Here is a 15,307-nt window from a genome sequence, read left to right as displayed (position 1 = left end):
ATGATGGTTCTAGGATATAAATATTTTCAGGCCAACTATTCTTGAGTCAAATGTAATTGTTAAATGTGTTCAGTGTTCTGTAATGGCTTTAAGTTCCACATAAGTGCTGGTTTTCCCCTAGCACAGCTGCAGACTTCTAGCATCCTTTCTCAGTGAGTTACACTGAGCTGCTTAAAGACCCCTCAGCTCCTTATTTATTCTTCAGCCTGGTTCCTTCTAATTTTGTTTGGTGCAACTGGTGCATGTTAAGAGTCTGTGTTTTGCTTCTTTATTTATGTGTTCCCCATATCACTTATGACTTTGTAGTTCTTTGTTTTATTTTCCCCACTTCAGAAAATCTTTCAGATGAGGAGTTCAAGATAGCTAAACTGTTTCTTGTATTGAAGTTGTGACAGCTTTGATCATTTATGTAGTCCTTCATTAACTTTTTCCTGTTCTTCCGTATCTTTTTTGAGATTAAGGGACCAGAATTTCCCTGTATAAATTGCGGATTCAATACTGAGGTGTAATGGTGTTCCTCATTCCTTTCTTAATTCTGAACACTTAGATTAAGTCTTTTTTAGCTGCTTGTGAGTATAATTAAATGCAAACCTTAGCTAAACTGAACGTGACTCAAAGGTCTTGTTCCAGAATTGTAATAGTTAGCTTGGAGCTGAGAATCTTCAGTATAAAGTTAGGGTTGTTTTTTCTTTGGTTCATCACTTTATGCTTCTACAACTGGATTTCATTGTCAAGTTACATTAGATTTGTGAGGTTCTTTTGTCTGCCTGCCTTTTTCCTCACTATCCTGAATATCAGCATGAGTAGCGAACTTTCTCTTTGCTGCTCTGGACCTTCCCAGGTCACCTGCCCATACATTGAACAGCGTTCCTGCGAGAAACTCCACTGGTGACTTCCTTCCATAGTGAGAACTGATCGTTTACTATTTTTCTGTTCCTTCTGTTTTTTCAGGGATCTTCCTTCTTATCCTATGGCTTCTTTTTTTTTCCTTTCAAAGCCCTTTTTTGACTAATTTTAACAAAGGACATTGGCAATCCAGCTAGTTTATGTCAGCTGGATTACTATTATCTATCATTATCTCTTAAAAAGTTATTATTTCTGCATTATCATAGCTGGAACAAGGAGGGTCTTCACTAAAGTACCTAATGATTTTTGAGACTCTAGGTCCATTTCAGTTAGACCTATAAATCAGAGCAACCATCTTGTGGTGCAAGGTGGTACGGCTTTGCAGAATTGACTGAGGGACCAGTGCAGGAAATCAGAGCTCCACATAACACTCCGCATACTTGCTGCTGATCTCACAGGATTGCAGGTTGTGTAACGTCTCTGGAGAATAGCAAACATTCCCCTGTATTTCCAATAGGTGGATGGAAAAAAAAAAATCAATCTTATGTTTATGGGACACCTTTAGCTCAATTTGAAAAGAAAATTTGGGGTATACATGGAGGGGGGGGAATTGGAAAGTGTAATAAAAGATTCAGCACAATTAGATCACATTGGTCTAGATTATTCACACTGACTTTCTAACAAGGAAAAAAAAGTATCGAGACTCTAAGTAGTTAGAGATTCAGATTGCCTCGTGAGACAATCTGAAGAGCTAACTGGAAATAACAGACTGCTGCAGAAACTTGATCTTGCAAGAAATCTCTTATGAAATTTTGAAGAAGCAAACAACCATGTAGAGACCATTTTTTTCCCAGGCTAATGCCTGTCTGACTTTGTTACTGTTCTGAAAACAGATGGATGGGGTGTCAGTCTGGTGGTCATCTTCTGTTGTACCATCAGGAACCTGATGGGTTTCATTAGCTGCCTGCAAGCATGCTCTGTCTGACGGGTATCTTGGAAAAGGAAGGCTCTACAGAATAATCGGAAAGGTTTCCTGAGATGCACAAATCCCTGCTGTGTGATTTGGTGGGCCATAGGACTTGTATTCCTCCTTGGTTGTTCAGAGCCAGTGTGTCACTGACATTCTCAAATGGACAGTCAGCGTCAGCTTCATACACACGAGATTTGCATTTGTGCATGCTGAGAAAATCTTTTGAGATAAAATATGTAAATGACTACATATATCCATCGGCTTTTTGAATAGGTAATATAACGTTGTTAGGGTAGGAGTTGCAAGGCGAGGCACTGAAAGGGCTGCAGCGTTGCAGTTCAGAGCCAAACTAAAATGAAACATTTCATTTAACCAATGAAGATCAGTGCAGATGACTGTACTCCTTGTATGAGTACATTAGATGGCAGTAGCGGGCAGGCTGTTTGTCAGAGCATCAGAGGAAACTTCATCCAGCTTGCTTACTGAAGTGTATGGCAGCCTGATTCGTATAGGTGGAAATGGAGCTATTCTGAAGGAAAACACATTTCCACATAAACCCGGGATTGCAGAGGAGTGCTTTTTCATAAGTGAAATACCAATTCAAGGTGGCAGATCGGTTGTATTAGGCCCTGTAGTGAAGATAGGGATTGAACATACCTAACTGCTGTCCAGAAAATAAGAGAACTTAGTTTTTTTTACTCTTGGATGGAAAGCTGACAGGAGGAGGGCTTGGCACACACATTATTTTGGCGGTGTGTTTATTTTTGAGAAGGGAGCTTGATAGCTCTTAAACTGTAGCCTTGAAATACAAAACTTATTATTGTAGAGTAGTGTAGCACTGTTTTAATAGGCATACCATCTTCTGTAGAGTAAGAAAAGTTTCTTTGTAAAAATATTTTTTAAAAAGTTTAAATCTCCATCTCTTGTTGAATGTATTTTTTCGTCTTTATGTGCCTTCAGTATTTTCTTTATTCAAAGAAAGTTAAGAACATTCGTTTTTTATCAGTATGGAGGAAAAAAGACGGACTTTAAGATCAGCCAATGTTTCCCTGATAATCTCAGTTGGTTAACTACTGTACTTGGGCTGGAAGGAAATTGCTGGCTCTCAGTCATGTAAGATGCTAAGATAGTACAAAGTAGCGTGAACACATTTGTTACACGCTTCCCTTTATCTGGAAGATGAAATTGTAAGGCAGTGACCTCTGTCGGAGGAGTTACAGCACTGCAGAAGACTTCTCGAGATTTTAAACTTCCAAGGAGAAAGCAAAGTGTAAACTACATCATTTGGGTATAAATATGTCTAGAGAAAGCCTTTTGTCTCCTAAGAGTTATTTTATTTATTTATTTATTTTACTTACAGGCTTGCTCTTGGCATAGTTGCAGTTACTCAAGGGTAAATCAGAGTGCATTTTTCAGAGCTTCAGCTCTCCCCTTTTCAATACAAATTCTGTTTTAAAAATAAGAATAATCCTTCCAGACAAATTAGGTCTTGTTGCAAACTTGTCTGGCACTCCTTAACGACATGAGCTATGATAAACTAAGCTGTTCTCTGTCAGCTGTACCGCTAAAATATTCCCAAATTAACAAGGCTTTAAGACTGCCTCTTCTAGAGGAACTGTGGAGTCTTCAGTGCCTTTCCCTAGGTTTCCTCTAAATGGAAAAATGGTCTGAATAAACATTGAGCTGCCTGTATTTTACAATTCTGGTTTCAAGGAATGTGAATCTTTTTCACTAGGCTGTTTTCCCTGGCAGGGCTCTGTTTTCCTGATAGGGCAGGTTTTGAACTCACTGTTGTTCAGAAGGGAGACTTTATTAATGATGTGTGATCTTAAAAAAAAAAATTAAAAAAAAGTAACTTCAGTTTCAGCAAAGGTAGTTTATTGTATCAGTCACTTTAGATAAAAGAACTGATATCAGAGGCAGCTTTAAATAGCCTTTAAGCAGTACTTTTATTAAGTTAGCCTGAATACTTCCTTTTCTATAGAGAAAACATTTTCTTGTAGTATACTTCTTTTTTGCATTATTTGTGTAAGATAGGGATGACTGAAGCCCCTGCAATTCAGTGGCTTTTTTCCCCTTTTTTAATTGTTCATGAGAATAAAATCACGGTCGATTTGTAACTAGCGGTGTGCGGAAGAATAACCACTAGATGTCAGTAGTGGAAAGCAGTGTGTGGATCTTTGCATAGGTTTGGACTGAAGTATGCTGAAAAGTGTGTGTAAAATGATGAAATCCTGTCTTTTGCTAGAACAAATTGTTTAGTGGTGAATGAAATAGCGTGTTTTATGTGGAATTGGTGACTGGAGTGGCACTTCCTATATGCATTTGATTCAGCAGTTAGATTCAGATTACAGCAGCTGGCCTGACACCTTCAGCATTAATAACGTTATTATAGCTGTGGTGGGTCTTGAGTATGAGAGCAGCTCATCCAGAATCTAACCTGTTTAAAGCTCATAGCACCAGCTTCTCCTTCCGAAATCTGAAGTTAATAGTTCTCACTTTCTGGTCTTTTTTCCAGATTAAGAGTGATAATGAATATTCAATAATTATTTCTTGTCTGGGCAGTGTGTTTTATTACTTCGGGACTTCCTTTAATGTCAGGTGTTTAATTACTTTAAGCACCAGGATTAATAACAGCAGTGGGGATTAGAGTGTCAGAGGGTATCTGTGCTTCTCGGGCACTTCTCAGGAGAGAAAAAAATGTGCATTAGACTAAGAAAAACACGTTTGGATCCAAGGAAAATATTAAGACTTCTTAAAATGGTGATTCCTGCAATGTAGTTCACAAGCCCTGGCTGGCTTTTTAAGGTTGCGGGCAGCGGACTGCAGAGCTGAACTGCTTCATTGGGGTAGAAAGCGACACTCAGCCCGATGGGCTGTTCGCTTCGTGAGCTCGTGTGTTGCTGAGGGCTCCCTTTGATTCCGCTAATGTGGGCAGCCACTTGTTCACTGGCTTTTTTTTTCTGTTCGCGGCCAGATACTGGAGGCAGGGAATGTTCAGTAAGCCTTGAAACAATTGCCGGGCTGATAGGATTATCGTTCTGGAGGAACAATCCAGGGAGACGTTCAGCTAGGCTTTTGTTAGTGGTAACGCTCAGATTATAACTTGAAGCACTTTGTGTCATACTATAATGATACACGTTTTACTCTGTGTTTTTTCACTTACAATTTTACCAAAATCTCCCTGGGTGAGAGGTTTGTGCCGCACACCCCTGACCAGCTGAAAAGTTTAAACTCAGTCCCCAAAAGAAAACGTGTGCTCTGTGTGTGTGCTTGCATACGTTCCTCCAAACTCTGGAGCATGGATACAGGCTTTTAATTGAGCACAGATTTCGTGCTCTGGGTGTTCCTGTTCAGCCTTAAGCTTCGTTAAAAGGAGTCAGGGAATAGCGTATGGTTTTCCAAAAGGTCAACTGGCATTTTCTTGAAGCAGGCATTCTTTGGTAGTGACAGACGTGGGTTTTTACATCTGCTTATTTAACTTGGTGTTAGTGTGGAAGCATGCTATTCTTCCAGCAGAACAAAGCAAAATTCAAACTGTCATGTGAACATCCTTCTGGTGTTTTGCCTTTAACAAAGAGTAAGTTTTCAGCTGCTCACCAGTTGAAAACAATCCTTGTTAATGCACAGCTTTTCTTCCAGGTGAGAGAGGGGGAAATGTCTTCGGTGCTCGCCTGAATTTAGTTGCATCATGTATTTCTATTAAACTTCCCCTGGGCTTAGCTTAGAAAAAAGTACTGAAATGTGTCAGGGATGTTTTCAGCATGAAGGGCATGCGTGCAAGACTTGTTTTGAAAATATGCCTTCGCTTTCCGCTTGTCTGATCGTGACACTACCCTCAACATCATACAACCCCATAAGGCTGTAATGGGCCAAATCACTGTAATGAGATGTGGCATTCCGTATGTCTTACTCTGTGCAAGTAGGTCAAGTTTAAAGCATGTTCCTGGCTAGGGCTTCGATTTCCCACAACCTGCTCCACGTGGCTCGAGCGCTGTGCTGGCGCTCAGAGCGTGCCAGGAGGGATTCTGGGCAGCTTCACAGGGACGGGAGGCTTTTGGACACAGACTAGCAGCGTGCTTTTTTCTGCCCCCCACTCTGATTTTGTGACGATGGATTCGTGGCAACAGAAAACTTCAGTAGTGTAAAATGTGTATTTACTGAATCTTACTCTGTTTTCCTAACGAGTTACCTTTGGGCACTGTACTATAAAATCTTAATTGTTAAGACCCCTCAGAGGAAAGTTTGGTTTTAAAGCATGCTTTATTCTGAATGAGAATACTAAATAAAATGTGTTGGAGCTTGATCTGAAGCTGTGGAAGAGCAAATAGGTAGTGAGCTAAACTGTACTTAGGACTGGGCTTGCGAATATTTTGACTTTGTGATCGCAAGGTGCAAAATCCCTCTTGATAAGGGTAACCCCAGTGTGGCTTTTGTTCCAGTTGCACGTGAATGTTCGTGGGTCAGAAGGGGGCACCACCCACAAAAGTCACCTCCAGTTCTGAGTCAGCTCTGGGACCAAGCCAAACTGCAGGGTAGGAAATGCAGTCAGTAGTAGTGCTTGCGTTGGCTTTGATCTTTATATAGGCTTAAATCTTTCTTGAATCAGAGCTGACTGATGTGGCAACGTGCTCAAGAAAGACAGTTCATACTGGAAAGTCTGCTTGAGCAGGTACAAGGTCAGGACTGGGTAACTGGAACCATTTCTGACTTTCTAAAACAGTAGTTCTACTTACTTGAGCTGAAGACATGGACTTTCAAGGAAATTGGAAGAGTCCTTGGTAAATACGTTCCGACCAAATCCATTTGTGCCACCATGGTATTAATTTACCAAGATCAGTCTTTATAGAGCTGCTAAAATCTTCCGTGTTGATGCTTTTACAGGGCATCAGATAGCAGAAGAGGGCCTGGGAGATGACTGCAGTGGCTGGTCTCTGACACTATTCACTTTTCCAACATGCAGATTGTCATCACCTCCAAAGTTAGAGCCAGTAGTGGACCGTCTTCTTGTGTTTTGGGACCAGCAGAAATGCAAATAAGCCATCCTGAACAAAACAAGACTCTACTAAATCTGGATCTGTCAGGAGCCTGAGGCGTCTCAGAGCTGCATTGCTGTACTCTGGGGTTGATCCAGGTGGGCTGCTGACACCACAGCCTCTCAGAATGGTCACTTTTTAATTTCGCCTCTAGAGGTTCTACCTGTGTACATGCAACGGATCAGCTCTGCTGCTCAGCTATACCTTTTGAAGCAAAATAAAGTACAGAAGTGAAGAGTCATCTAACCTGAGCCATTGCATGTTGATCCACAGCTTTTTCCATCAATCTGGGGGGCTCCACACTGTGACAGTGTGCCACTGTCTCTCTTTTAGGCTATTTCAGAACTCGGGAAACTAATGTTTAGCCTCACTGCAAGAGTGAGTTTCTATCTGTTGAATCTCACGTTTATTCCTTGAAGGAAGGAGTGCAAGAAGGGGAGAGAAATTGTTCTCCCAAGAAGCATTAAATCAATTATATCACCTCAACTTTTGTCTAAATTGAGCTTTTAAAGTTTTTCCAGTTTTTTGAGGTCTAACTTTTTAGTTTAGATTACAATTTAGAGGAGTTGTCATTTCTACAGTTCTTCAAGCACACCAAGTCCAATGATGTTTAGGAATACTTGAGAGTCTCGAGTAACTTAGAACTCACCTTGGTAAGTGTCAGAAATAATACTGCTTTTGCCCAGCTTCTGCCAGATTTCCACTCACTCCATACAAACTGAACATGTGGCGAATACTTGGCTGTGAAGAAAGCAAATGTGATCGTGTCTTTTGAGTGGAACTGTGATATGGCTAAAGCATATCTAGATTGTTTCAGTATGCTCAGTGCACAAGGGAAGAAGTCTGTTAAAGACTTTGTTACTAAGAAGTGTATGTGCAACTCTGTGTTTGTGTAAATTTGAATGCTTTCCTACATCACCTGTTGTCTTGTTGCTGCCATGGTTGAACTAATTCATTCTCATCTTCAGCTTCTCTCCTTTTCTGAGAGAAGTTGTTCGCCAACCTGCTGTCAGTAGGTCAGTTGGATCTTCTGCTTGAGTCTCTTTTGTGCCCAATGTTCCAGGGTAGTGTCCAACCTTTTGTTGGGTTTTGCTATTGGTTAATCTCACTCCCAGAAAAAAAAATAACATGTGTTAATATAAACTAACTTATTTCTGGGGGTAGACCTGTGTGGAGCCAGGAGCTGGACTCGATGATCCCTGTGGGTCCCTTCCAACTCAAGATATTCTATGATTCTAACTTTTCTGGGAGATAAAGGTCAGAGTGAAGTTGTCCATATTGCAAATCTGAGTCCCCAACCCCCTTTTTACCCCCCATTTTAGGAAGTGGTAGGGATTCAATTAAATGATGTGTTCTGCCTTCGCTACATGCTCTGCTGCAACCCCGCCTTTGAAGTATTTCAGCCCTACAAGCTTGCCCCTAATCTGACCTTCAGAAGTAACGTTATATTTACACCACGTGCATGACCCTGTAAGCTGTTAGGAGGGCACTTGATATCAAACCTACATGGGAGAATTCGAATGAGGTGTTGAAAATATTTTTGTGGAGGAGGAGATAGTGCAGCTGAAGAGCTGAAGCATGGCAGTAACTGGTAACTTTAGGCATAAAGTTCTCTTTAATCTCTTAACACCATTCACTTTTGTGTGTTAGCTACTTTTCTGTTAACGTTGGAATTGCAATACTTAACGGCACAGTTTTGTGATTGAGGTTTGGCTCTTAAATCTGAACCTGCAGAGTTGGTTGTCATTAGGCAGCTTGTACTTCTGCCTTTTGTTGCTGTCGTTGAAGGTGTTTAAGAATGTCTCTTTTTCAGCATTTTCTAGATTGCGAATGTCCTTGTTGAGGGAGGGGACTGAGTGATTCTTTCAATCCTGTGTTACCGAATATGCCTGTGAGATGAAGAAGAGTAATTACCTGCTTTCTGGTGTTGCTTGTTTACACAGCGTTGGCACACGTAGCGAGCTGCTCAGTAAGCTACGCAACAGAAAGCTGTAGAAAAGCTGTCTCTTTGAAGAAACACTTCTTTAGATGGATTTGTTTTGTAAAATGAGAGTTGAAACCGGACATCCTAATCTAAATCTTCCATACATAAGGGCTAGGAGATCTGTTTGGACTTCTGATCGAAGTTCACATGCTTAGGAAACAGGACTTCTGTTTCCTGGTGATTCAAGGGAGAAGTTGAACGTGCAAAAAAGCAAGCACACACCTAGTGATTTGATCTTATGATCAGAATCCACACTGGTCAAAGATGCTTTTCTAAAAATCTGTATTTTTACCCGTTCGGTTGTTCTGCAAAAGTTGTTAGACTAACATTACCGATTTGGCCCTGAGTAACTTTCAAAAACCTGGGATTAGTTCACTGTGGGTTCCCAGGCTTTTGTTGATGGTGTGAGATATTGTTGAATCTTGTGGATCCTGAAAAACAAATAACTTAGTGCTGGCTTGCTTCTTCTTCTTACACACCGGTTGCATTTTCTTTTGGAACTCCAGAAATCTGGCAATGCGGGATGCAAAGATTTGGTTTGCCAAACAGTTTGTGTAGGGTTCACACTGCTTCAGTTTTCTTAATTCCTCATAAACTTACAATTCTTACTGCCATGTTGCTTCCCTCCGAGTACATCAATCTTAAAGCAGAAGACAAACGAGCAGACGCCGGTAGATCAGCAGAGTTAGACTAATCTGAAACTTGATTTTAGATCTGATGGTTGAGACCAATGTTAGACCGATAACTTATTTTTAAAAGACTTGAAATCTGTGTTTAGGTAGTATCTTTTAGCTTGTCTTGCAGCAGTACCCCACTGAACTCCTGATATTTCAGGGCCATAGTTCTTGAAGTGTTTTTAGCCTCTGTAATAGAGTCTCTAAAACCCTGGAAGGCCATTGAAAAGGCTGCCTCTTTGTGAAATGCCTCTTTGTGAATTTTCATAGTCCTACTGAAGGTATTGATTTCAGAAACTTACAGTAACGTTTGAAACTTCTTGTGAATTTATCTGACCCAGATTAATCCAATAACTTTTAATTTTTCTTCCACTTTTCATTTCTTTTTAGCTGGGATGTGATAGCAAACATAAGAAGAGCTGTTGAAACTTGATTATCTCCTGTTCTTGGAAAAGACTAACTTGTATTCGACTTGTCACTTTTACCTGATTTTACTGGGGGGAAATGCTGTTCGTTGGCCACAGATTACTGCTGAGAGGCTTTCTGAATTTTGTTTTGCGTTATGGAGAGTGAGTCAAAATCAGGCTTGTAACAGCACCAGTCCTTTTGAGGCTGCTCTCTTCCTAAGCAATAATTGCTTTGTGGGTTGTAGCAGCTATGCAAAGCAATTGGTCAGTCGTCATAGGTGACAATTCTTTAATTCTATTAAACTCAGATAAAAAGAGCCAGTAGTTCAGAACTTCATTTTCGCCGAAGCTATTACTTTTCATTTTTTTCCAATGATCAAGGAGAAGAAGGGGAGAAGACGTGCACTGTCCAGTGCACATTTGCTGCTTCCCACCACAAGCTGATGAATCTGCAGCGTGCAGAGCCGGATGGGAGCCCTGTTCCAGCTGCCCCCAGGCGTGTAATTAACACAGGAAACGGTTGTTGGAACTAAATTATTTTGCCATTTTTATTTTTAGGTTTGCTGGCATGGGTAATCTCATTAAGGTGCTAACCAGGGACATAGACCACAATGCAGCACATTTTTTCTTGGATTTTGAAAGTAAGTCTCTCAGCCCTTCACAGCTGGTGTGTTTAAAATGGTAACAATAGGGTTGCTTATACCTGCTGGAATGAAGGCTAGGGGACTCAGTTGCAAATCTGCGAATTGAAAAAGGGTTGCATGTGGTTTGTTTTTGTGTTTTTTGTTTTGTTTTTTTTTCAGTAGTAGCCAAGCCACCATCATGCTGCTGTGTAAATTTTCTTTTCGTGTGCTTAGTCATTCTGGGTCTCTGTGGTCAGTGATGTCCGTCCATCTGCCTGCAAATCAAGTGATCATAAAACAAAAAATTCTGTCAGTATGCCATGGTAATCTGTGCTGAGCAGTTGTTCTCTGTAATCCTATCTTACGTATGAGTAAGTACTAAATCATTCTTGATTCTGGTTTGTTCATTCATGGTGCAGTTAATGTGTATTTTGACATCCAAAAGTCCAAAGTGGAGTCGTCTGAGCTGCTCAAATGTTCTAGGCACCTCGTGTCAGATCTGGGGCATACCTGCGATAGCATTTTCTGCACACTGAAACGATGTATCCTGATTCAGCTTTCTATAATGGCTTTCTGACAAAATTATAAGGGCTGCCAAAATGAAAGCTCTTCCTTCTGCTGTCCCATCAGGTAAAAATCTGTAGCATGGCTACCGTGTCAGTGCTTGCCAATACGGTACTTAGCCCTCAATCCGTGGCACCCCTGCTCAGGAAACTGGTGCTAGGGTGTACCGGGACAGAATTAGTCACCAGACCTTCAGCTGGAGTCGTGCCCCTTTCTCCAAGGGGAGACAGAAGATGGTGGTGACACACATCACTTGTGACAGGAAAGCTGCATTGCATCTCTGGGACCATCAGCTGTACGTCCCTGAGGTGGGGTCTCCCTCCACCTGGAGCCTGAAGGATGGGTTCATGCCTGATGGATGCCTTTGGTCTTCTTCCCCCACCGCTTCATTCGACTACATTTGGGCTGTTCCTTCTTATAAAGGAATATTTTTTTTCTTTCTCTCATTCTTGTCTTGGCAGGTACCTTAACATGGGGAACCTTCTTAAAGTTTTGACATGCACAGACCTTGAGCAGGGGCCAAATTTTTTCCTTGATTTTGAAAGTGAGAAGATGATTTTATATACCTATTACTCTTTGCCTGCAGTAGACTGCATTTGTCATGTACTAAATGTATGTTTTCACTTTGCCATCTTTCTAACAGCTTTGCATGCCTGAGCTATGGATAATTGTTCGGTGAGCTTTTGCTGTAAATGATGATCTGCTCTAAAATATCCTGAGTTTGTAAAATGTAAAATCTTTGTTTCAGGGAGGGCTTTCAAATTGCATTTTTACTTCTGGAATCTGACATGGTTCCCATTTTAAAAACAAAAATGCTGTTTGTTTTTAATCAAAACTTTTAAAATAAATTTTAAAAGAATTGGAATTATTTGAAGAGCTACTGAAATTGCAAGGAGATACATGCATCTTAAAGGAAAGATGAAGTATTAAACCTAATTCTGTTTTGTGCACTGCCAGTGTGCCTGCGGATGCAGAACAACGCTGCATATGCTGACTGGCTCACAACAGCTATTCATAGCTCTCCACATCACCACGTTAAAGGTGTGTATGTGAACCTTCTGTGATTTGGCGTTGGGACTCGACAGTTAACCTCATCCCTACTTAATGGGGGCACTCAACGTGTAGAGATGAAATTGCTTTTGAAAAGAAGAGACGTGTTGCTTTTTTGATCAATGCCAAGCCTTCTGGAAGGTTCACATACTGTTGATATTTCTGCTTTTAGTTTTTGTTGCATGCCATAACGTAGCCTAAGAATGGCAGGTAAGTGTTGTTGGCTGCAGCTCTGCATGTTGAATCACTTCGCTTTGGGATATGCTATTGCTTTTCTCCAGCTGCGCATCAGCAAGCATAAAATAAGAAAACTAATCTTCAAGTGCATTTTGACCATGTAATAAAATACAATGGCATACCATAACAAAAAAAAAAAGTGTTGTGATATGGATAACATGAGATTTGTTACCTTTTTTCCTTTAAATTATTTTTCAGCTGTGTTCAGTGAAACAGTGGCAATTGGTTACATTAGTTCTAACGGAAAAGGGAATGCTTGGAGAAACATGTTTTTGCTTTAATGCTGTTTGAACTTGTAACGTTTCTAAACCCTTGTCCTGTACTGTTGATTTTATCATTTGTCTTTTCTGAACATTTTGTTTACGGGAAGATGGTAGCCATACCGATTGTCCATAAAAGGAAGATAATCCAGGGTTGTGTTCAAGAACTGGCAAACAAAAGCGTTGGTTAAAAACAGTTCAAGTCTTACATATTCTCAGAGTAGGTACAACTTAGTGAAATAGGGAGAAATGATGCAGAGGAATTTGGGGAGCTCCAGCTTCATCTGCAAATACTAACCGTTTAATAGGACTAAATTAGTTCAAATTAGCTGGATGCAAGGGGCACAATTCTAAAAATCAATTGCAATGATAATTGCTGCTAATTTATTTTAAAAGTTCATTTTCAAGCCATCAAGATTCTTTTTAAGTGCATGTTTTGAGCATGAACAAGATTTGGCATGAGAGTAAGCAGGTTGCTGACATGAAATGTTTACATTCGCAGTCAAATTAAATGACTTGTATTATGGCTGAGTTGTTAGACTGTTCTTTATTCATTTTGGACTCTGCACTGTGTGTGTTTCTGCTGCTATACTGTGTATCTGCGCTTCTTTCTCCTCTGTTTCAGATAGCTTGCCTTGACAGAAACTTGGCTCTGACACAGTCAAGATCTTTCTTCAAGACTTGGCACTTAATCTCGTGATACTTAAGTTTATGTTTTTATGGGGATGAGCAAGTAAGCTCTGTATTAATACTAAATTTGCCAATGCTATGTTACGCCTGGCCCAATAATACACAGGTTTAGGTATTTTGTTTTTCAATCCAAGTATGAACAGGCTAGTTAGGTGTTTCTTGACACAGTACCATAGAGACAAAAATCAAACGTCCATAAAGCTTTGTAGGGATATGGATGCTGAATTTGGAAATGCTTTAGGCTGGTTTCTAAGACTTTCAGATATTTATCTGGGTCCTAGATTCTGGTGATTTCTGTGACTTAAAATACATGCAAAAAATATTTCATTAAATGATATAATGGGCTTTACCCTGCCTTAACACAGATTAAGCTCATATTTTCTTTGGTCATTCACCTCAGTTATTTGAAACGAATAATTGTCTCAAATATTCTCTTAATGTCTCTGCGGTGCCGCTTGGACGTTAGCAGAGCAAAGTGCACAGCTTTGTGAAGACAGTATTACAAATTTAAAACAACGACCTGCAACACTGGAAACTTAGAGCTCAACTTTTATGTTGGTGTCACCGCTGTCACAGTGCAAATCCTTTCCAAATTTCCTGATTTGAATAGTAGCTAAAACGCAGGGTACTTTTGCTTGCAGATAGCGATCTCAAGCCAGCAGTGAAAGTGTTCTGCATTACCTCCAAAGAACTTGGCTAGGCTTCAGAGAAGCCACAAAGATAACATTCTCTGGAGTAATGATGATAGAGATGCATAAATCATTTCATCTTCAGCAGTCTGGGATTTTTCTCCCCCCCTACTGGTGGCTTTTGTCCCAGCCAGTTTTAGATAACTTGTTCTTTCCTGGGAAAAATACCAGCTGAAATAGCGTTTGCTGTGCAGTATAAATTTTTAACCCCAAATTCCTGTCCCTTCTCTAGTCTTTAGGATAGCTAGATATTTTTTTAAAATAGTCATTAAACGTGTGTGTTTCCAGCATGCAATATGTTGTCATACTTTCATAGCTTTTCGCTCGCATAACAGCATCTGTATGTTGTTTCAGGTCTACTCTTTTGTCTTTGTTATCACATGAGCTTTCTGAACCGTCAATGTATATTGCATTTAGTGCAGTAATATTCTGATTAGATCTAAAAATCATTTAAAGAACTCCCATTTTGCTTGAAGGACCTCAGTCTTTACTTATTTTTTTATTATTGGATTAAAAACTGAAAGCTGTCATGAATGAGCAGGGGCTGGCTCCACTGGCAGCAATGTCAGACCCGTCTTTTTGTTCTTTTCATGGACAGCGTTGCAAGGGAAAAGCAAAGCCTCGTCCTAAAGTTGTAACAGGACCTTAGTCATGTTAAGAGGAAAGAGGGAATCCCTGAAATTGCCTTCCTCATCCTGCTGTTTGGATACCTGTCATTGCTGGCTGCTCTTCCTCAGTTGCCAAAACGAATTCCAGACGTACAGCTGGCTTTCCTGCTCCATGCCCTACGCGGTGAGGGGAACAAGTTCAAGTCCAAATGGACTTAGCTATAGCTGAAGTTCTCAGATACATACTGATATCTGGGAATGCTACCTCCATTTATGTGAGCTTCCAGCTGTGCTTGGAAAGGCAAACCTTTCCCTCTTCACCTTTCCCTCTTCCCATCTTCGGCTTCTCAGAATGCAGCACGCCAGGGAGCAAAGAAGTCAATTGCTCTGAGCCAGCCTGCACACCAGCTTGAAGTTTTTCTACATTGTTTCACTTAAACGCATCTTAATCCATCCTAAATTCTTTTACGTTCACTTCACAATCCCTTTAGGTTTACTTTTAAAATTTGAGCTATTTTCTAAATAAAAACATAACACTTCATTGCATGTCTAGGCAAGGAGGAATTGCAGATGGGATAGGATCTTAGCTGGGACAAAACAAGCTATAGTGTTTGTCTATGGAAGGTGCACCAAAATAAAATACATACCAAAAGAAATAATCCAGTGTCT

At 40.4% G+C, this 15,307-nt stretch overlaps 1 protein-coding gene across 12 annotated transcripts in view; it reads left to right on the top strand.

Moving 5' to 3' along the window:
• Positions 1–15,307, top strand: part of CYRIB (CYFIP related Rac1 interactor B) — a 95,084-nt gene that overhangs the window by 64,604 nt on the left and 15,173 nt on the right. For 8 of the 12 annotated variants that reach the window (XM_040547162.1, XM_040547171.1, XM_040547168.1 and 5 more), the window contains one exon: positions 11,566–11,648. In XM_040547162.1, the coding sequence (XP_040403096.1) occupies positions 11,576–11,648 (73 nt within the window). In that variant the 5' untranslated portion in view covers positions 11,566–11,575. Of the gene's footprint in view, positions 1–10,475; positions 10,559–11,565; positions 11,649–15,307 lie in introns of all 12 variants that reach the window. The other 4 variants (XM_040547165.1, XM_040547166.1, XM_040547174.1 and 1 more) reach the window with 2 other exon arrangements.

Source organism: Cygnus olor, chromosome 2 (assembly GCF_009769625.2).
Source record: "Cygnus olor isolate bCygOlo1 chromosome 2, bCygOlo1.pri.v2, whole genome shotgun sequence".
Classification (NCBI taxonomy): domain Eukaryota; kingdom Metazoa; phylum Chordata; class Aves; order Anseriformes; family Anatidae; genus Cygnus; species Cygnus olor.
Note: the sequence above shows the minus strand (reverse complement) of the source record. Positions and strands in the feature narration are given on the sequence as shown.